Genomic DNA, 22,365 nt, shown 5'->3' on the forward strand with positions numbered 1-22,365 from the left:
CCTTATTAAAATGTTTCCTTGCCATTAAATAACTGTTAGTTTATTATATTTATATGTTCTTGAATATGGTTCAGTTATATGCAGTTCATATGCATATTCAGTATGACCAGCTACTAAGATACTTTAAGTTCCATTATGTCACAGTGTCACTTTTCATCAGCTGAAGAAAGCCCTAGAAATAGCTTTTACCTTAACCTACGAAGCAGAAAATTCAAATTGTGATGAAGTTGACACAATTGATGTACTTTAAAAAAAAAAGAAGAAAAAAAGACAGTATTAGAAGTTAGCAATGCAAAACTATGAGGTGAGAGAAATATGAATTTCTTTTGAAAATAAATCAAATAAATATTGATTTCATATTAACAATACACTTATAATAACATTGTGTAAAAACCCAGCTCCTCTTAGATCATTTCTTGTATTTATTAATTATGTACTAATCGTTACAGACTCTCTCTCTCTCTATATATCCAAAAATATCAGAATAATTCGGCCTGTCAATATAATATTAATAATTAGATTTTTAAATTATACATATTTTACCAAAGCTCTAAAAAATACAGATTTAAACATACAAAGCAATTTATTTGCTATAAATACTCAAATCTAGCAGAATATGTCAGCTGCAGTACCAACCTCCCATGTGACTTAACACGAAAAGGATCACAATAATGTGCAATATATATGAATATTGTTGCCTTAATGTCGTTATTCATTTTGTTCACGTACAGTCCCCATTAACTCTTATATGTCTAATAGTATAAAAAAAATATTGATTTTTTTTTTGTTTGCCTAAAAAGCGAAGTCTTGACTGTTTTGACACCTGCGAGATGCCGTACGGTGGAATCCGGAAGCCCAGCTGCTGTCATCCAAACAAACAACATGTAAGCAACAATTTGACGGTAAAGACTTTACCTGCTATTAACTCACACAGGACTAACGGAGACTGTTATGCGAAGGTTGCTTCTTGTTCTTCCGACAGTTAAAGAGACTGACTAAAGTTGAAACAGAGAGTTTTGTTAACCGAGGACGAGGAGTCTCAGGGAGGCTATAAGTTAGCAGTTAGTTATAGCTGCAGTGCCACATCGTCACTAACTGACAGCAGGCCGGCACCGATTTATACTTTGCTAAGCAATTTAATACGTTTATCTTTAAAGTTCTGCCTCATTTCACTGTGTGTAAGCTTCTGTTATCATGATTATATCTAACAAATCATACTATAGCATGTTCTTAGCCAGTGTGTGCTTCTATTAAGCCTTTATATCGTCACCCTGTTAAAATAATCGCCTAACTCATTTTTTCAAGTTTTGCAGGAAACACAAAAAACTCCAAAAGTGTAACATATGACATTTATTGATCATTTCACTCAAAAAGGCTATAACAAAGGATGGCTGTTGGCATAGTAATAACACTGTAAATTATGTAACTTAAGAGAAATAAATGACTTTTTTTAACATGCCTTTGTAACTTAAGCAAGATATGGTAACACTTTATTTTGAAGGTGTTTACATAAGAGTCACACAAGTATCATGAGCATTAATGTTACTTTATGACACACTCATGTCACTCTTATGTAGACACCTTCAAAATAAAGTGTTACCATATATTGCTTAAGTTACAAAGGCATGTTCAAAAAATTGCCTGAGTCACATTTTATTTTGACCTAGGCATAATAAATCCACTTAAGTCACACACTTGACATAGGCCATTATCTTAAAGGGGTAAAATCACATGATCTGATCAACTGAGGATGTAGGCGATTTTACCATAGGAGGCCGGTGTCATTAGATGATTTAGGCAAAAAAAACAATACTGAAAAAAAATGACTTAGGCGATTATTTTAACAGTGTAATGATATAAGATCAGGGATTTGTAAATTACTATAAAAGTGATTATAGAGCAAGAATACAGCTCACAATAGCGTTGCCTAATGGCTGTTTTAATGTAATGGGTATACAAATTCGTCTGAATATACTTTAAGTAACTAAGAGGTGTAACATGTAGGGGTGGGAATATTTAATCGATGATCGATTAATGGTCGTTAATATCGTTTTAATATCATCTCTGGCTGGTATCAGTATCACTGAACTGAAACACGCTGAGCACTCAGTTCTGCGGCCGTACGTCAATCAGCCAAGGAGCTGAGAATTAAGTTGGATAAAGCTACAGTTTGCAAACTGAAAGTTCCAACTACAACTATCAAACATACAGAAATACAAGAGTATTAATTTGAGCAGAACTAGCTTACTGTATCAAACCTTGCTAGCATGAATTACTGAGTTAAATTTTATCAAAACTTATTTAAACACAAAACACATTTAAATATGAAGATTACTGTGAAAACTAACCATATGCCTCTTCGGGGCTAAAACATGAGGAAAAATTCTATTTTTTATTTAAAGTGGAGTGTTTATTGAACTGCTGACAAATTAAAAAAATATAACATCCATATAACACAACATCATACATCTGCAGATATGAAGTTTTCATGCAGCAATGACCGGTCCACCAGTGGATCATTTTTACTACATTTGGTATTTTTGTGCAATTTGTTGCTCAGTTTGTTTATCTTCAACACATCTTCAATGCTCAATTTTTTGCCAAAAAAAGTTTTACTTCTTTGAATTGTTTTAGAGATATCTAAATTTTTCTCTAAATATCCCCAATTAAGTCAGTTAAACCTTTACTTAGTGGATCCGTGTACTGCGTGTATCTGATTGTATATATCTGGGGGGTTTTCAGGAAAAAAAATATCACACTAATGTATAGGTTTCAAAACTTGTGTATCAAATAAGTTACATTTGGCTTTATAAGATTAAGTAACTAAGAGGTGTAACATGTATTAGTTTGGTGAGCCTAACAATTCAACAACTTGAGTTACACTGATTTTTTGTTGACAGGGGCTGACTTTGGAGAATGTCACCAAGAGGCATAGTTCTCCTTCAGCAAACCTGTGCAAGTCTAGAGGAGGTGACTGGAAGAAATTGACTGTATATAGTTTAGGTTTCTTTACATCAGCCATGGCTCAGGACGAAGAGGAAGAGGAGCTGACGGTCAATGGACCCAAGGAGGTGGACGTGTTTACATCAGTGCGCTGCCTGGGATACCTGTCCAGCGTCAACCTCCTGGTGGCCGTATGCCTGGGCATGTACGTACGCTGGGAGGTGACGAGTGAACCGATGATCCTGGTCATCTTCATCCTGGGCCTCTTTGTCCTGGGCATAGCCAGCATCCTTCATTACTACTTTGCTATGGAGAAAGCCAGCCTCAGCTTGTTTCACTTGTGGTTTGGCTTTTTGCTTGGCCTTCTGTGCTTCCTCAACAGCCCCGCCTTGGATTCAAACGTCAAGGAGCTGGTCGCTAACTATCTCCTCTTGGCCAGTGTCATCATGAAAACAGTGTGGGCTTTAACTGAGCGAATATGCAGCTCCATCCGTTACAAACCCACCTTACTAACATCAGCTGAGCTGCTGGAGCTCCTGGGGTTTGGCATCGCCAGCACGACCATGCTTCTCCACAAGTCAGTGGCCATAATAGGCTTGGTGGTGGCTCTGGGTTCTCTCATTGTGGACCTGAGGATGAAATCCCTCTTGGCCTTGCCCAACCTGGTCAGTTTTGCCTTGGTTACTTCGCTGGTGTTTTTCCAGGCCTTAGGCATCACAGCCAACCCTTTTGCTTTAGGCTGCTACCTGGGCCGGCTGCTGTGCGAGCCGGTGTTGGATGTGTACTTCAGTGGGCTGGGGCCCAGCGAGCGCTGGATCCCGGTGCTCTCCTTGGGGAGGGTGTGGAGGCGGCTGTCCCTGCTGCCTCTCAGTCTGATTGAGCTGGCCTTCTTTGTCCTGGCTGCCTTAAAGGTACATTCAGCAAAAAATGTCTTGTTTGAAAATTGACATTTCTATCATGTGAGTTTTTTTGGGCTTCTGTGTGACTGCTCGGCCTGTCACGATAATTACTATATCGACTTATCGTTCGATATATCAAAGTGGACACAATAGTTTTTTTCTGGACTCAATATATTGTCTTTTACATGCGTGACTTTTGGTGCTTTTCTGTGTTTTGTTTAAAGTAAAGCTGTAAATGTTTGACAGGCAGTAAGAATTGCCAGAAAAAAAACAACTATATTTCCCAAGCAGCCATTCGAGCTGTTTATATGTTATTTTAATAATAAAATAATATAATACATAATGATTATTTCATTGAAATGTTTTGTTAACAGAGCCTGAAAGTCTATTTTATTTGTTTTGGTTGTTGTTTATTTATTTATGTTTTATTTTATGTAGGACATTTTAGGATTTCTTCTCCACATTTCAATTCCAATGTTTAATATTCTCGAGATTTAAAACTTGATTGTTGTGGAAAAGGATGTACTTATTATGCTCTAATTTAGCTTTAAACCTAAAACATTGATACATCAATACTATCGTTTATCGTGATAGATTCTGGGGAAATATATTGTCGTAAAAAATGTGTTATCATGACAGGCCTAGTGGCTGTCACACTCAGCCATTGGTTAAAATTGTAGCCCTTGTGAAACAGTATTTTTGATTGATAATACAGTGTTTTTTTATTTCTGTAAGTTAAATGTTTTGAGGCTGTTTTTAATGAAACTTTTGTCTTGTGTGCATAGCTTGGTCACTTGGAGCTCTGGTACCTGGTGATCCCAGGCTTCTGCCTGTTTGGCCTTTTCTGGTCCATCTGCCACATAATTCTGCTGATGACAATATGGGGCTTCCACACCAAGGTGAACGAGTGTCAGAAGGCCTGGCGGGCCCAGCGATCCAGCAGCCGGAGTCTGGACCAGGTCATGGCCTCCAGGGGCATCCGACACTTCTGCCTCATCTCAGAACGGCTGGTGTTCTTCAGTATGGTGTCAACAGTTATACTGGGAGCTGTGTCCTGGCAGGTAGGAGACACAAGACATTACTGCTTAAATATTTAATGAACTGTCTTGTTGTTCTTTTTTTTATATACAAACCTCATTATAGTCATATAATAATAATAATAATAATAATAATGCATTTTATTTGATAGGGCGCCTTTCAAGGCACTCAAGGTCGCCTTACAGCATGGATAAAACAAAGCAGAACATCATACAATTTGTTAAATAAAGCTGAAAATAAGAATAGAAATACATTTAACAAAATACAATCGGATATATTCAAATATCATAGAAAACATTTACAAATACATTACAATAAAGGAGGGGGGTCGGTGCGGAGGATCAGATGGAGTGAGCGAGTCTGAACAGGTAAGTCTTGAGTTGTGATTTGAACTGATTGAGAGATGTAATGTTGCGAAGGGAAGGGGGAAGGGAATTCCAGACCAAGGGAGCAGAGCGACTGAAAGCTCTGCTCCCCATGGTAACCAGGCAGGCAGGGGGGACGGAGAGGTGGGTGGAGGAAGATGATCTGAGTGGGCGGGCGGGTGTGGCAGTGTGGAGGAGGTCAGAAAGGTATGGAGGGGCGAGGTTGTGAATGGCCTTGAAGGTGAGCAGTAGGGTCTTGTCTTGGATGCGGTGTGTGATTGGGAGCCAGTGGAGCTGCTGGAGGATTGGTGTGATGTGGTGACTGGATGGGGTCCTTGTGATGATGCGGGCTGCTGAGTTCTGTACCAGTTGTAGTTTGTGAAGAGTTTTTTGCGGAAGTCCAAACAGGAGGGAGTTGCAGTAGTCAAGTCGGGAAGTGACGAGACTGTGGACCAGGATGGCAGCTGTGTGGGTTGTAAGAGAGGGGCGGGGGCGGTTGATGTTACGGAGATGGAGGTAGGCTGAGCGGGTTATGTGGCTGATGTGTGAGGTGTATGAGAGTGTGCTGTCGAGGATGACACCCAGACTCTTTACCTGGGGGGATGGAGAGATGTTGGAATTGTCTATGGATATTATGAAACTGGGAGATTTTGATAGGGTGGTTTTTGTGCCAATGAGTAAATTTCTGTTTTGTTACTGTTCAATTTCAGGAAGTTGAATAAAAACCAGGACTGTATTTCGAGGAGGCAGTGAGTGAGGAAGGAGGGAGGGCAGGTGGACTCAGGTTCAGTGGAAATGTGGAGCTGGGTGTCATCCGCGTAGCAGTGGAAGTTGATGTGATGTTTCCGGAAAATGTAACCAAGGGGTAGTAGGTAGATGAGGGATGTAGGTAGGAGGGGGCCCAGGACAGAGCCTTGGGGTACCCCTGTGGTGACTGGGAGTGGTTGTGATGTGATGTGATATATAATGATTAGGGCTTCATAACCTGACATTTTAATACTTTAACATCATGCAATGCTTTTTTCTTGTCTCATTTGTGGTCTGATATACAGGTGAAGCTCAACACATTAGAATATGATGGAAAAGTCCATTTCCAGTAGTTCAAGTCAAGTATTAAGTCCTATAGGTGGAAATACTTTTCAGAGGCCAACATTTCCATATTAAACATACTTTTAAAATTTGTCTTTTGTAATATTCACATTTTTTGAGACACTGAATTTTAGGTCTTCCTTAAATGTAAGCCATAATCATTATAATTAGAAGAAATTAAATAAATGAAGACATGAAATGTTTCATTCTGTGTGTAATGGATCTATATAATGTGTTATTTCCACTTTTTGAATTGAATTACTGACATAAATAAACTTTTCTACGATATTCTAATCTATCGAGATGCACCTGTACATAGAGTGGGACAAGGCGGGGCTGATTTTTCAATGCAGTGCGTGCAGCTCTACAATGAAATATGATTTTTACCATTATAAAGAGCAAAAAAGGGACCACCACAAATACATCCAATAAATTACATTATTCATGATTCAAGAGTTCTGTTTTGTTTTTGTTGTTGTTTTTTTTACTTTTGAAGGTTCACCCAAAAAACCCAATAAAGGTTTTGAATGTAAAGAAAAAAAAAAAAAAAGTTGGTCCAGATCTAATAGTCACATTGCTGAGAAACCTCATGGGTGCATTCAGCATGTCAGCATCTTAATACTTTCATAGAAATCCTCATAGATAATGGCAAAGGTCCTGCTCCTTTTCTTCAGTTAAAGCACTTTGAGTTTCATGAAAGCCTCTATAAACATATCATACACCTATGTTATAAACTCTGCAGAGATGCTGGTGGCAGTGTGTAGTTAGTAGTTGCTCCCCAAGCGGAGACACTTCTGCTCTCATGCGGAACCAATTTAATTAGCACTTTAATATCCCTATCTACTTGCATAAAGAGCAGCAATAACTTATTTAGCCTTATTAGACGTTTACCTTGTAAGAGCCTCATGGGCCTGACTCCTAATTTGAGATTTGCACATTGTTGATGTCAGTTGCAAATTTGCCTGAGAAGTGGGAGCTGTCTGCAATACTTGCATATGAGAAAGTTAGTGTTAAGCTCTTGTTGTGTCTGGTTTTTCATGTTTATAGCTTGAAATACTCAATGATATGATCAACCAATTAAATCCACAGGACTCCCATACACACAAACACAAAATAACAGGTACATTAGTTCAATCTAATGCTCTTTCAATACATAATAGACACTAGCAATACCCAGAAATGTGTTTATTCCACCCTTTGCAAATGTTGAAGGACATAGTTTGAGTTGCATTGGATTTCTATGGAATACCTTCACAAATAAATTGCCAATTCAAAGATTTTTTTATTGATATTGTATGTAATATATTTTCCTTCCTTTCTTTCTTTTTTAATCAGAAATAAGTCTGAATGCAATGCTGTTAAGTGCAGAGCTGCTCATGAGCATCCTCCCATAGCTCGGGGTCAACTGCTGTAAACCAGTTCTCAATCTATGAGAAACACTACTGGATTGCATTATATTGTAAAGTCCTGCTTCATTGTTTTTATTGTGCTTTTATGCTCACAATACTAGACCCAGGTGCTGTAGAATGTAGTATTATACATTTAAGAGGTATGCAATTTCATAAAAGTTTAATGAATGAGTGTAACACATTTTTCACCTCAGGCATTGGCAGTTCAGTATATTCTGCAAACTCAACTAAGGTTCCACTTAACCATGCGGGTATTGATTTGCAATCTCAGACATATCTCCATGATATAAAATCAGAGTCACCTTTTTGAGGATGCTAAATTGCATTGCATATCATCAAAGTGACTCAAGAAATTGATTGCATTGGACTTAAAGCCTGACTGTGCTTTGCAGCACAAGATCTGCTTCACGTCAATATATGACACTATGTATTATATGCATGTGTATATAGGTGTATATGCAAGATTTTTTTAGTGGGTATTTGCCTGTCAAGCATTAAAATCTAGAGAAAAGGAACTTCAAGTGGATGACAAGATGATAGAATTATAATTTTATTCTACAGACTCGGGGCGGCCCAGAAAGTGCAGGCTCATACCCTGCAGTAATTATTCTGTTTTGAATGGATCCTTGTGATGTATGTTTAGTCTGCTGTCATACACTACATTTTGTCTCCATTTAGTTCTGTCCTGTCATGTTTTGTCCTGCCATAATAACACTGTGTCAGTCCCGTATTGTATAACTGTCTTGCAAAGTGTCACCACCAATTAGCTAGGTCTGATTGCTTCAGTACAAGCTGTAAGTGATGAATGAAAGTGACTCTGATTCTTTCGCTTTTTGCAGCCCTCCAACGGCCTCTTTCTCAGCGCTCTGCTGGTGGTGCTGCCTCTGGAGTCTCTCACCCACGGCTTGTTCCACGAGCTGGGCAGCTGCCTGGGGGGAACTTGTGTCGGCTACGCCCTGGTCATCCCTACTGCGTACTGCAGGTACTGAACAGACAGGAGATACAGGAATATAGAGATGAATACTAACTTACAAAGACAAACTCCCACAGGCTTAACCCATTGAAGCCTGGAAAGCTGATACGTCGTTTTGTAGTATTTGTATAAGCTCTCAAATACTTTTTGAATTTCATTTCTTTCTGCTACAGAGGCTGAAAAATCTATTATTTAGTAGAAGCGTTGACACTTCTGTTGAATTTCCAGAAAAACTTCAGGTTTTAGGGGCTTATTTTAAAATCGCCCAGAGGTTTTACAGGCAGTTTTTACAGGCGTTTTAGGCCTCAATGGGTTAAACTAGAATTTACAGTAGCTGCAACCATCAGCATAGATTTCAAGTGAGTAGTGGAGCAGCAGGCTAGCAGAAAAATTGTTGTGTGTACTAATAATGCAGTGAGAGGAGTATGGCATTTAAATGTAACGCCACTTGAGATGGGCTGTCTGAACCAGCTTGCATATATATTTTTTTTAAGTGCGTACAACAATTTCTCATATTTAGGTTCTTCAAATTGTTTGTATTGTCTGAAAAACAGTAAAAAAAAAAAAAAATTAAAAAGGCAAACATATTACATTTCAGGGTTCCTTAGGGTGCTGGAAATCCTGTGGAGATTTAGGTTTTAAATAAAGTGCTTGAAAATGCTTGAAATGTACATAGGATGCCAAACCTACCTGCAAAACGTGACACAATTTGAAACATGTGAGACACCTTTTTTTTTTGGTCACCTTTCGGTTGTCACAAGACATGATTTTAGTTTTTATAGCACAATAGCATCTAATTAAATGTGATGACCAAGTGAAATCCTCAGTAAACTGTATGTACTGTATGCACATATGTAATTACCACAGCTGTAAGTTGCTGTAAAACCTTCAGAATGCACCTTGAGATACTTGAAAAGCGCTTTAATTTGACTTTGGAAAAGATATAGGAACCCTGGAATTTATATTAATATAAAACAGAAAGAAGCAGAGTTGGTTTGTTGGCTGAGGAGTTGCTTGATGGTATTATTCCAATTAAGTCCAGCTAGGAATCTTTAAGTAACAACCCTTACTTTCTCTACTTTCTGAAAAAAATAAAAAACAACAACACAAATTCTCTCCCAACAAAAACAAAAAAAACAAAAATAAACAGAGGAAAGCCAATAAAAAAGCCTGACATTCCTGCTTGATAAATGCTTTAAATGATCAATTGTCAATATTGTTGTCATTTTTATTTCATTCTTTTTTTTGCGTATTATGGCTGTAACGAACAATTATTTTTTAATGGCAAATAATCTGCTGATCATTTTTGCGATTAATCTCTTTTCTCTCTCGTCTGTAAATTGTCAGAAAATAGTGGAAAATGCTTACTGCATATTTCATAAAGCCCAAGGTGCTATCCTTTGGACTGTCTGACCAACAGTCCAAAACCCCAAAAATAGACAGTTTACTATTACATAAGACAGAGGAAAGACAAATCCTCACTAAAAAGAAGCTGCAACAAGAAAAAACGTGGTGTTTTGCTACAAAAAATGACTTCACCGTTTAATAGATTATCTAAATAATTTCTTATCTATCAGCTAATCAGTTTACTTTGTCATCGTTTCAGCACTGCTGTCAATAGACTAACCTGAATGTGTCATATTTGTTACAAGTTTATTCACCCCTACTTTAGTTGCAGCTCAGCTAATCACAACACATACAGATTATGCTGCAGCAAAACACCCCATTTACACACATAAACATCCTGGACCGCCTTTGCCCCACGTTGAAGCCTTTCTTGGCATCACAGGCGCTGGTAAATATGATCACTCATTCCAACTCCCTCCTCGGTTAACACAAAACCAACTGGATAAATAGGCCAATAACTATGCATAAACATGCCGCTAATGTTTGGGCCCTTAAGGGATCATTCCAGTGCTCCCTCCGCAGCATACTAAGTTGTTCAGCTGGAGCAGTTAGCCATTAGCTGCTGCTGCCGCTGCCTCTCCCCGTGCCCTCAGTTGGCCAAGCGGTTTTTGAAATAGCCTACTTAGTTCTGATGATGCCGACACGTCTCCTCCTTCTGAACAGCGAGAGCTCACCATCACTTATACATTTATGTTTTCATCTTCCAGAGCCCCTCAGAGGTCTTGATATCTGTCTTTGGAGATATTTATCTGGTATGCATGTTCATGACTGCTCTGTATGTTGAACCTTATAGCTGATAGCTAGCGTTAGCATTCAGAAGGGATGCCAGCCTGAGAGTTTAACTCTCCAGGTGATTTTTGGATGCAGGTCCATGTCCTATTGGAGCTGTAGACGCTCTGTATGCGAGGCCGTATGTGCAAGGTCCATAGGGAGGACTGTGAGCATGATGAGAATGCAGCAGTGTATAATGGGATGTTTGATGACTGCAGATCATGTTTTCACAATGACAAGAGCCCCACAGGGAGATTAGAGAGATAGGGGTGAGAAGGGGATGCGTGCAGGGTAAGAACAGGGAGATGACGGGGAGAAAACACAAGGAGAGGGCTGAGGTTGTAAACAGTGAGGGGGGGGGCGGTAAAAGGGACAGACTGAGGAGGGGGGGAGCTCTGAGAAAGCTGTGGAGAAAAGGACAGGATTTTTAAGGATGAAAGAGAGAGTGTAGCAGGGGAAGATGTGGTCTGAATTCTCAAACTAGGAGCCTTCTCTCCCCTGGGTGCCATGAGATCTGAAAAGATTAGAGGGGTTCAGGTGAACCGGGAGCTCAGCAAGCCATGCAAAGGTTGCAGCATGTCGTTTTCTAAGCAAGTTAAGTTTATCTTAATAACAGGCATTATGCTGTCTTTACTTCTCCAAAAGCATACAAAAGAAGATAACATGAAAAACTATTATTCATCCCCATTTTATTAAGAACTGGGGGTTGTGGGCAGTGGATTTTTAGGGGGAGTTAGCAGGTCAACAATAAACATAGAAGTGGTGTACAGGTGCATCTCAATACATTAAAATATGATGGAAAGTCCATTTCCAGTAGTTCAAGTCAAACAGCCCCAACCAAGTATTGAGTCATATAGATGGACAAACTTTTCAGAGGCCAACATTTCCATATTAAACATTCTTTTTAAAATTGGTCTTTTGTAATATCACTTTTTTTTGAGACACTGAATTTTAGGTCTTCATTAAATGCCATAAGCCATAATTATAATTAGAAGAAATTAAATAAATTAAGGCATGAAATGTTTCATTCTGTGTGTAATGGATCTATATAATGTGTTTTTTTCCACTTTTTTAATTGAATTACTGACATAAATAAACTTTTCTATGATATTCTAATTTATTGAGATGCACCTGTACATCATCTGAAAGCTGGGGATCTGAAGATTAATTTGAAATGCAGCTCAGCACTGCGGTCTGGTCAAAAATCTCTAAAAAAAAAAAAAAAAAGCCTTAATTATTAATTAATTAAACCTATTAAGTTGTATAAGGGTTCAGAACATTAATATTTTTCTTTCTGATGTCCATTTCCATGCTCAACTATCAACCCTTCAGTTGTTGCAATCACTCTTGAGTTGATACAATCGGCGCTGATTTAGGCAATTTCACCTCGCAAAAACAATTGCTTAACTTTGCAGCATTATTTCACCAGCTTCCTGACATGAGCTTGAGCCTGCTCGTCTTAAGATAAAAGGGGTTAACAGCACATTTATAAAGACAAACTCTCACCTGTCCTTCTCAAGGTGAGGTCGAGGGTGATAATGTGTGCACGGAGCATAATGTGCTGGCAGTTATGCAGATGTCTATAAAAAACTGTGTGGCTGCAGCGAATGGCTGCTAGCCTTGAACTTTGCGTGTTATCATCCACTTGTTATTATCAGTCACACACACTTTTATAAAATCAGTTTGCCCTCAACTATCTTTAACCTCATTCTCATTTCTTGTCACCCTGCTCAGTTCTCCTCTCTATACCCCCTCCTTTTTCCTTTTTTTCTGTTGCCATTTTCTTACTTTACTTTCATTCTTGACTTCCTTTACATCCCTGAGGCTAATGTCATTTCCTTCAGCAGTGATCCACCTCTCCTGCTCCTTCCATCTCCTTTTCCCCCATCTCCTCTCATCCTCTGCTCTCTGTCTCCTCTCTCCCCGGTGATACCGGCTGCTACTCCTCCTCTCATCCTCCACGCTCTGTCTCCTCTCCCCGGTGTGTCAAACTATCAACTTCTCACTCATTCATCTCTCGTTTGCTTGCACCCCGTCTCTCTGCCTCTGACAAGCCACCTTACTTGAGTCTCTTCTAGAGTAGATAAAAAAAGACTAAAATTCTAAAGTTTTTTATCACATGCTCTCTTTTTTTCTTTTTTTCATCCAGCGCTGACGGCCAGCCCACTCTCCTACCACCTGAGCAGGTCCAACAGCTGAACCTGCGCTCCACGGGGATGCTGAACAACGTGCAGCGCCTCTTCTCCCATCACATGATCCAGACGTTTGGTTGTGACTACTCCACCAGTGGTGTCACGCTGGAGGCCCTGCACACGAAGCTGCGCAACTTTCTGGAGCTTCGTACAGCAGACGGGCCTCGTCACGACACCTATCTGATCTTCTACAGCGGGCACACGCATAAAGGCACCGGGGCTTGGGCTCTGGCTGGTAAGAACCCTGCATATTATTTAACCTTTTTAGAAAATGATCAGCGTTCACAGTGAAATCCCCTCGCTAATTCGCTTATTTCATTTCTATGGATGTATTCAGGATGCAATCTTGAAAATTAGACCAGCCTTTTTTATGCTTATTTCAGTGATATTCTTCATTTGACTACAAATACCACCATGTGCTTATTATTCTATGCAAGCACAGGCAAGGCAATTTTATTTCTATAGAATATTTAATTGTAGGTAAACTCAATTTGCTTTACATTAAAGTGCATACAGCAACAAGCAATATCAGATTATTATAAATAAAATACAACAACAAACCCCACTGAAAAACCATTCTACCTATTATTACTGCGATTGCCAACTAGGGACACTTTTACCCAAGGTGGTATTTATACAGTTAAATATTCTGCTTATTCACATATTGATTCAGGTGCAACAGCTGAATATTAAATGTTGATATTGAGAGTGTGTGAAAGTAGTTATCAAGTGGGTAGAGAAATCTAAAGTTTGCTCAAAGTAACAATTTAACAGGTTGACATTGAATTAAAATAATGATAAACCTGCTGTTATTCCAAGTGCTAGTACTAAAAATGCAAATTTGAACCAACACTGACTCATTTTAATGAAAACATGTCCACTTTTGCATAATGAACAGTGTTAAATAGCATTAAATCAATTCAAATCAAATGAAGACACTTGGAACATGATGGTGATCTGACAAAAAAGCCAGCTTATTATTAAACAGTAACAGCTGCCTAAAAAACACTGCTTTATTGCTTTTAACTTTTTTCACTTTCTCTTTGTTGATTTTGATGTTGCCCCTGTAGACAAAAGCAGTAGTGTTTCTATGAGCATCATCATGTTATGTAAGACGTAGATGTAAAGTTCTTCCCACCAACATAAATTAATATATTTATTTTAAACCATGTCTTGCTATGTATTAGGGATGGGCGTTTGGAAGAAACCTCCCAACTCAAACATCTATAGCGTTAACAATCAATTAATCGATTATTCACTATGCATACATGGGTAAAATAAAAGATATTGGATAGTACTGTGCAAAAGCCTGTTTTGATAACGGACTCTTTTATTTTGAAAGGACGAAAAGAGACCTTCTGCCGATCGTTAAACCAACTCCATGACATTAAACAGTTAAGATAACGTCAAGGAGTTCAATGTTTTATGTTTTAGCCCCTGAAGAGGCATGAGGTTAGTTTTCACAGTAATCTTCATATTTAAATGTGTTTTGTGTTTAAATAAGTTTTGGATCAAATTGAACTCAGTAATTCATGCTAGCAAGGTTTGATCCAGTAAGCTAGTTTCCTCAAATTAATACAAATTATGAGTGAGTAATATTTATCCAACTTAATTCTCAGCTCATTGGCTTATTGGCGTACGGCCTCAGAACTGAACGCTCGGCCATGTTTCAGTTCAGTGATACTGATACCAGTCAGAGATCAAATTAAAATAAAAAAATACACAGATCGTTTAAAACTTCCTCGTGATCGACCAAATTCTTAACGACTATCATCGAATAATTATTCCCATTCCTACTATGTATTACATACATAAAATAGGAGGAGGAGGAGGGACAATTCAGTATTGGTTTTGAATTCTTTAAAAAAAGAAATGAACGTAGGTACCGTGACATCATCAGACACTAAACCCCAAATTGCTCCCGATGCTGCATTCATCGGTGTGTGAATGAATTCCCAATGGTGGCACCAGTGTGCCCTGGTAGCCTCGGCCACCAGTATGAATGTGTGTGTGAATGGGTGAATGAGCATAGTGTGTAGTGTAAAGCGCTTTGGATAAAAGCGATATATAAGTGCACCGCATTTACCATTTATCACCGAATGAGGACTGCTGTTTTGACACTTTGGCTGTTGCAATGTGGGGGTTTTTTGGACGGGACATTTTTGCCATCCAAAACCAAAGCATTCCCTGCTTTATTGTCTATTTTACTCTAAATGGAAAATCATGCTGTGTTGAAAACGCTTGAAACTAGCAATTGAGACCATAAACTCATTAAGGAAATGTTCAGTGACGTAATGGCTCAAGTGAGAAGGAGGGTCATTTTCTCATACACTTCTATACACAGGTTTTTAATTCTTTAAAAGCCCACAATTCTGATAAATCTGAATTCCGAACGAAGGTTCACTCATGGATCCCTGTTTTTTTTTTCATTTAAGACTGGACAACACTGCGACACTAAGTCTTTATACTTGTAGTGAAAATGGCATTATCATGGTTTATTAAGAATCTTAACTCACTAAAGAAGATGAGCACTTACTTTAACTTTTACATAGAACAAGAATAATTTATTTTGGCATTTGCTGTTGCATTTTTCACAGCAGGTTTATCTATGAAAGCTTCCCTGCAGGATGCTGAGAGTCACTCAGTTGCCCCAGGTGAAAACCATTTTTGTAAACATCAAAAAGATTAAATTTGCCACTGTCAATCATCACTATGAGCAGCGAGTTGGATATCAGTTCTATCTCTTCAAAGTTGGCTCATAGTTATCACAAATTAACAGCCAGTAATTACCGAAGACCTGACTCTGAGTTGAATACAACAAAAAAAATCGAACACGAAAGCTGTATTTACTGCAGAGCTCCTGTCAGATTGCATTAGGTAGATCTTGTATTCTCCCTGCAAACTGAATTTGCATTACAGTCTGATTTCCATTCTTTTCATTTCCCCTCCTCTCTGTCAATCAGAGTCCCGATTTGCACAGATCAGACGAGTAAGCCAAAAGAGTTAAAATTGCTGTGAAGGACTCGGAGCAGAAGTTTTGGTTCCAGTAGAGAAGATTCTGTGAAAGTTTCAGACGGCCGTATGTGACACGAGCCTTCCCTCAACAGAAATGAGAATCACAGCAGGTTAACACCGTGTCAGCTCCAGCGTCTCTGTTCAGAGATTACTTGACACATTATCTCTGCGTGCCGCTGCAAACAAGAAAAAAAAATCCCCATTGAAAAGATAATCACTTCTCCGTGTCACCATCCTGAAGGGACGTTTTCAGCTGGTGTTCAGTGGATAATTGTACACATTTTGTAAGTCATAGTCAAGTCATATTTCCACTACAATTACGAAGACTTTGTGTAGCAGAGTCGTCCAGTCTTAAATTATACAGGGAACCATTGGAGAAGGAGTTTGCCTTCACTCTGTTTATCTCAGTGGATACGTGCCTGCAAATTGCTTTAGTAATGCAACAGCAGTGTCTCTAAATAAGCTTGTTGATTTTTGTGAAAGGAGCCAAATTTCATATCCAAATATAAATCAGTCCTTAGTGGAGTTGCTCTGCGGCCAACAGTGGGAGTCATTTTTCTCCCCAGCTCTGTTTACTTACCTTGCACTTTCCTACAGTAAATGATGATTTTGAGGTACCAGAAATAATTTGGTACATCTGTTGGCCGAGGTACCACGCCTCTGGTCTCTGTTCTTTGGATGTGCCATCTGGAAAACAGCATCTTTGTGCAATTTGTGTGGTTGTGATGACAGCGGTGAGACGGACAGACAGTCTGGTAAGTGAAAGCTGACAGTTTTGATCCCTGCAAAGCCACCGTGTCCATCAACAGCCGTGTGTTCTGTTGAAATGTCCTTGAACACAACACTGAACCTGAAGAGGCTTTATAACCATCACTGTAAAAGTGAGTTTGCAGAGGAGTTTTAGCTATGTTAAAGCAGAAAAATACAAATTAACCTGACGATAGAATATGTTAAAGAAGTGAATGTAGCTACTGTGACATCTCTTATCAGTTTGTGGACTGACTTTGACATTTTGACTGTTGTGAACTGTTATTGGAGTTGGGGAAGTTCAAAGGTTGTCAGCTGAGCAGGGCCAGGTACTGTACATAACCTGTTTTGTTTAATGCTAAATTGACTTTAATTTACAAAATGAATATCATGTATCGAGAAAGACTTTGTTTATGCTGCATTTTGCTCAATATTTGCTGCATTTTGCTTCCCTTTGTATCGTGCGCCAGGGACTTCCCTCAGAACAGGCTAATTAAGCCACAAAAACAACACAATAACTTTGTTATGTCGAGATAACAAAATAATAAGTCGATATCAAGAGATAACGGTGCATAAAAAATAGAAATACATTCCCGTTCTTGGCTTCTGTATTTAAGAGACGACAAAAAAATTGTTATTTCCAGTCCTGACACTGGAGGCAGCCTGAGAGTGGAGCCTGCACCGGAAGCAGCCTCACACTGGAGGTCTGCAGCCAGACCCCTCTCAAATGTTTTGTAGTAGTTGAAGTAGTTTCAGTAAACAACAAGTTTTCAATCAAACTTCTTTTTGCATCCAGTGCAGTCGCCCCCTGCTGGCCAGTAGAAAGAATGCAGGTAGTTCTGCATTGCCTTCACTTTTCAGGCCTGGATGTTGCCGTTTGAACCCTGACACATGCCACAGAGACATGTAGTTAAAAAAGACCTTTAATATGAACAACATAAAGACGTAAAGAAGTGTTTGAACAGTGATTCATCATGCCCTCTATTCCTTGTCCCCTCTGTTCGCATGCTATATTTCCTCACTCTATTCCTGTTTCTGTGACTCACTCCATCTCACTGTCTGACCTCCTCCCCTGCAGGAGGTGAGAGCTTCCACCTGGCGCAGTTACTGGAGTTGTGGAAGGAGAAGAACGTGGACCACTGCTCCCGTCTCATCCTCGTCTTGGACACTGAGAACTCCCTCCCCTGGGTGAAGGAGATCCGCAGGGTGGAGGGCGTCTTCATAGCCGTGCAGGGGGCTGAGCTGTCCGTCACCAGGGTGGACCCAGAGGTTGGAGACATCCCCCTCCTCGGGGATTTCACCTCCGAATGGGTGGAGTTCAACTGCAACCCAGACAGCGACACCCAGTGGTCGGACAGGGGAAGAACTGTAATGGCTGCATATGGCGTGTCGAAACGCTGGAGCGACTACACGCTTCACCTGCCCACCGGAAGTGACGTGGCCAAGCACTGGAAGACCCACTTTCCTAAGGCTACATATCCCATGGTGCACCTCTCTAACTGGTGCTGTGGCCTCAACCTGTTTTGGTTATGCAGCGTGTTCCTGCGCTGCTTCAGGAGGTGTAAACTAGCTTGGTTCCCACCAGCTATACTGGACACTGGGCAGGGCATCAAACTGGTGCACTCTTAAGTAAAGAGGAAGTCGACGTGTACATTTTGACGCTGGTGGTTTGTTATTTAACGGGGAACAAGGTGTTAATAGAAAGGAAAAATAATACTACAGTAATAGAAAAAATGATTAGACCACCCTTGTTTTCTTCAATTTCTTGTTCATTTTAATGCCTGGTACAACTAAAGGTACATTTGTTTGGATACATTTAATGATAACAACAGAAAAAGCTCCTTTGAATTTAATTTAAAAGCTGATATCTAGACATTTTCCGTGGTTTTATTGATAATGGTTTTGGTTATTATCAAGAAAACCATGGAAAATGTCTAGATATCAGCTCTTAAATTAAACTCTTATCAGCTATTGTTGTTGTCATTATTATGTATTTATTTGTCCAAACAAACCTTTAATTGTACCAGGCATTAAAATGAAGAAGAAATTGAAGAAAACAAGGGTGGTCTAATAATTTTTTTCCATGACTGTATATACACAAACATGCACACAGCTTTTACCCCAAGAGTAAAATTTGGCCTTCTGTCGGAAACATTTACCAAAACATCCAAAATATATTTTTCCATTCTGTTTAATTGTTCATAGCAAAACAGAGTCAATATCGTAACATGTAACCCAAAATAAGGGAGTGAAAATGATGTAAAATAACATCTTATGGTGCCTTTTTTTTCCCATTTTGCCAAGGTATCGAGTGTAGTTTTTTATACTCGTCAGGGTTCATACAAAGTCTTGACAGTTAATAAAATTATTATTTTCCACCATTATATTTTTTTAAGGTTAGGAATATGCTTGAATTTGAATACTTGCAATGCTTGATTTCTAACAAAATCTGGCTTTTCTGCCACACAAGCACTGGAAAAAGAAACCATCCCATCGTCATATTTTTTTGTCTCCTGTTGCGGACCGGAGCTCAACAGACTGACATGAGAAGTCGAAATTAAAAGGTCTTTTTCTATTCCATTTCACTCCACGGTGTCATGAATGTGTGACCTTCTGCTGTTTTTGCATTTGCATTGCCCATTTAGATGTGACGATAAAGGCCTTGAGAACCTGAAACTTTTGGTGAAGGTACTGTACTTTAAAAGTGCTTGAAGTTAAGTCTGTATGAACCCTGACTAGTATTGTATGGAAGTTTAGAATTCTGGTTCTGATTGTGACAACCTTAGATAAAACCATATTAAATACATGACTATGGTTTCTTAATATATGATGGGATGAAAAGTTGTGTTTTTGTATGTTTAATACATTTTGGGAGGGTAATATTATGTTTGTGGATACTATTGTGCCATTACTGCATAAATATTTCTTTGGATAGGTTTTTTGGATCCTTTTTGTTACAACATGTTTTTTTCCCAATATTATAGTGCCTTAAAGTGCCATGAAGGTGGATGTGGGGTCAACTTTGATGTGGATGCCTAATTTTTTTACATGTAAATGTATGTATGTATGTATATAACCTTGCCTCGCCTCTTATTTACATCAGAGAACTTAAAGTGTGTGAGCAGGGAGGGGCTCGGTGTCTTCCGAAAGCCTTTAAAAAATGACTGTTGTAGGGCTGAACTCAGTTAAACTAGAAGGCCAAGCTTCCACTAGCTGTCATTTATTAGGCATTTATTCCTGAATTGACCTGAGATGGATGCTTCAGCTGTGAGACAGTCCTGTATTGTGCCTCATCCTGTTTTGTTTTGTTTTTACACAGATTAAAAGAAGCTGAAGGAGTAATTTGCTCTGTACAAACAGCACATTCAAGTTTTCTAGCTGTTGCCCTTGCTATGCTGTAAAAAAGTGACTTGTCATGCAAAACGACAAATCAAGAAGCTCCCAATGCTTTTTATTGGTGCACTGACCTTAACAACTCATATTGACCATCTTTTATTTCTCACTTTATTTGCTGTGTTGGAGCTCTCTCCCACACAACCATAAACTCCGGAGTGGATTGCTGCCTTAAAGTTTGTTTCACTGTGATGTTTCCAAGAGGTCAAGTGGATCTTCCCACATGTGCCACACGATGAGTTATGCCAGATAATGTCAATATTGAATTTGGATAATAAACAGATCAAACATTGCTCTGTGATGTCGTTGTAAGAGAAATGAGGGGAGGAATTAAAAATGCATGCAGGTTTGATTACATGGAAATAGAAGAGGACAAAAATAATCAGAAATAAAAAAGGAGAAAGCGAGATATGGTGGTAGACAATCAGCCAGGCTTGTTTCACATGGGCAGCTTTACAGACACTGAACAAATACAGACTCTGCTCTGTGGAAACACTAGCATGGAATGGTAAATATTAGGATTGTGAGCTGAAGAAAAACGAAAAAGAGTGCGAAGGGAAAATGAAACGATACATGACACAGTATCTCTGAGGGATTTGTTCACTGAGCTTTCACCTCAGTTAGTCCCGGTGCCTGGCTGGACATGTGTCCGAGGCGCTGCTGGGTATTTCACTGGTCTCCCAAAGCAGGGCTGTGGCCTGTCTCATGCCTGAAGGGTGCTATTAGGCACAGAGCAAAGTTTTGGGGAGACTTTGGAAAAATGAAAGCTGACATTCGAAAGCAATGTTTCATATCGGCTTTCATCCATAACACGTAACAAGGGAAAAACAGCATGAACCAGAGCAACCTTTCTAAACTTACTGTGCTTAAATATCAAACCATTAGGCAGGTATATGAGCTATAACATAAATATTCACAGTGGCGATTATTGAAAAAGTATAAATGCCGTGTTGTGTGGGCGTTCTTTTCTTTGCTGCATAGCTTGCAAGCTGTGGTTCTAGCCAAAGTCAGGGATTCATGTATATAGCTGGAATATTAGATTACGGGCCGGATTCATCTCCTAAACTGGATTAGGTAATAAAAGAGTCAGCCGTCTCTGATGCCCATGAGGATGTGCTGAGTCAGAGCCCGCCGCACACACGCACTCACACACTCACACACTCAAACACACACATCAACTCAGATACATGCATCAATACAACCGCACACACACCAATTCTCCACTGCCTTTCTTTTTTTTCCTTGTTTCTCTACAGCTGAGTATCTCGTCTGTGGGTAATTACAGCCTGTCATGGGGCATTACCTTCTAATACAGGCAAAGTGATGTGCCTGATGCTTGCCTGCAATTTATTTGGGAAAATAAATGTGCTTTTAAAGCCTAAGTTGCATCTTAGCACAGGGACTGCATATACGTCGGCTGTTCCTCTTTTATTGTTTATTCCAATCCATTTGAAGGCACAGAGGGGGGGTGACAATTGTGTGCCTTCTTAAAAAACAATTTGAACTTCTTTAAACCATAGGAGGCAGTTGTTTGGTGTTTAACCATCGGCCTATTTGTTATTATCCTAAAGAGTGTCTGAACCCTGCTGGGAGACGAAGGGATCATTTGCTTTCTATGATTTAAAAAGTGAGCTTAGTGTGCTGGCATCCTCCATCACTTCTGCAACTCAGTGCCATCAAGCAGCCATCCCTTTTAAGCTAAATGTACTAGAACCAGATATATACATAAATGCTGAATGCCCCCTTTTCTCCTCCTCTCCTGGAACAGAAGGAGTAATGGGATGAGAGATTACAGATTCAGCAGCAGCACTGTTCCAACTCTTGTGCCCTGCTTTTCAGGAGGCCTGCTTGCTGCGACTCGCAGTAGGTCCGACATTGAAATGTCAAAGCCATTATCTCAAATTACAAGGGCTGAGGATGCGTTTAGTGGCCGTTTAACCGTGCAACGCTCCCTACTATGCAGACAATCATTTGAAAGAGGCTGCCAAAATCTGCCTGCTCTTAAGCCTCTCTTTCAACATACCCAGATGGTAATTTCATATCACATAGTTTGCATCAGACACTATATTATTTAGCACTGCCCGGCACACGATCTACTCCCTGCCAGGATGCCATTTTTGACCT

General features: G+C 39.4%; 1 protein-coding gene across 2 annotated transcripts; it reads left to right on the forward strand.

Moving 5' to 3' along the window:
* Positions 1–785: 785 nt before the first annotated feature.
* Positions 786–18,677, forward strand: tmem168a (transmembrane protein 168a). Of its 2 annotated transcripts, none has more exons than XM_059326216.1 (6): positions 786–884; positions 2,901–3,854; positions 4,628–4,903; positions 8,583–8,725; positions 13,044–13,321; positions 17,927–18,677. In XM_059326216.1, exons 1-6 carry the CDS (start codon positions 831–833, stop codon positions 18,475–18,477), a joined length of 2,256 nt encoding a protein of 751 aa, XP_059182199.1. In that variant the 5' UTR covers positions 786–830; the 3' UTR covers positions 18,478–18,677. The 2 variants fall into 2 exon arrangements, with proteins under 2 accessions (XP_059182199.1, XP_059182200.1); XM_059326217.1 differs by having other exon boundaries at positions 832–902.
* Positions 18,678–22,365: the final 3,688 nt, after the last annotated feature.

The sequence above is a fragment of the Centropristis striata genome, chromosome 22, assembly GCF_030273125.1.
Source record: "Centropristis striata isolate RG_2023a ecotype Rhode Island chromosome 22, C.striata_1.0, whole genome shotgun sequence".
Classification (NCBI taxonomy): Eukaryota; Metazoa; Chordata; class Actinopteri; order Perciformes; family Serranidae; genus Centropristis; species Centropristis striata.

What these genes read in the sequence shown, in the direction of transcription:
- tmem168a (XM_059326216.1), top strand. Translation starts at nt 831, where the DNA reads ATGCCGTACGGTGGAATCCGGAAGCCCAGCTGCTGTCATCCAAACAAA. An exon ending in TTGTCCTGGCTGCCTTAAAG is followed by an intron (nt 3,855 to 4,627) that starts GTACATTCAGCA and finishes TTGTGTGCATAG; the next exon opens with CTTGGTCACTTGGAGCTCTG. An exon ending in TGGGAGCTGTGTCCTGGCAG is followed by an intron (nt 4,904 to 8,582) that starts GTAGGAGACACA and finishes CGCTTTTTGCAG; the next exon opens with CCCTCCAACGGCCTCTTTCT.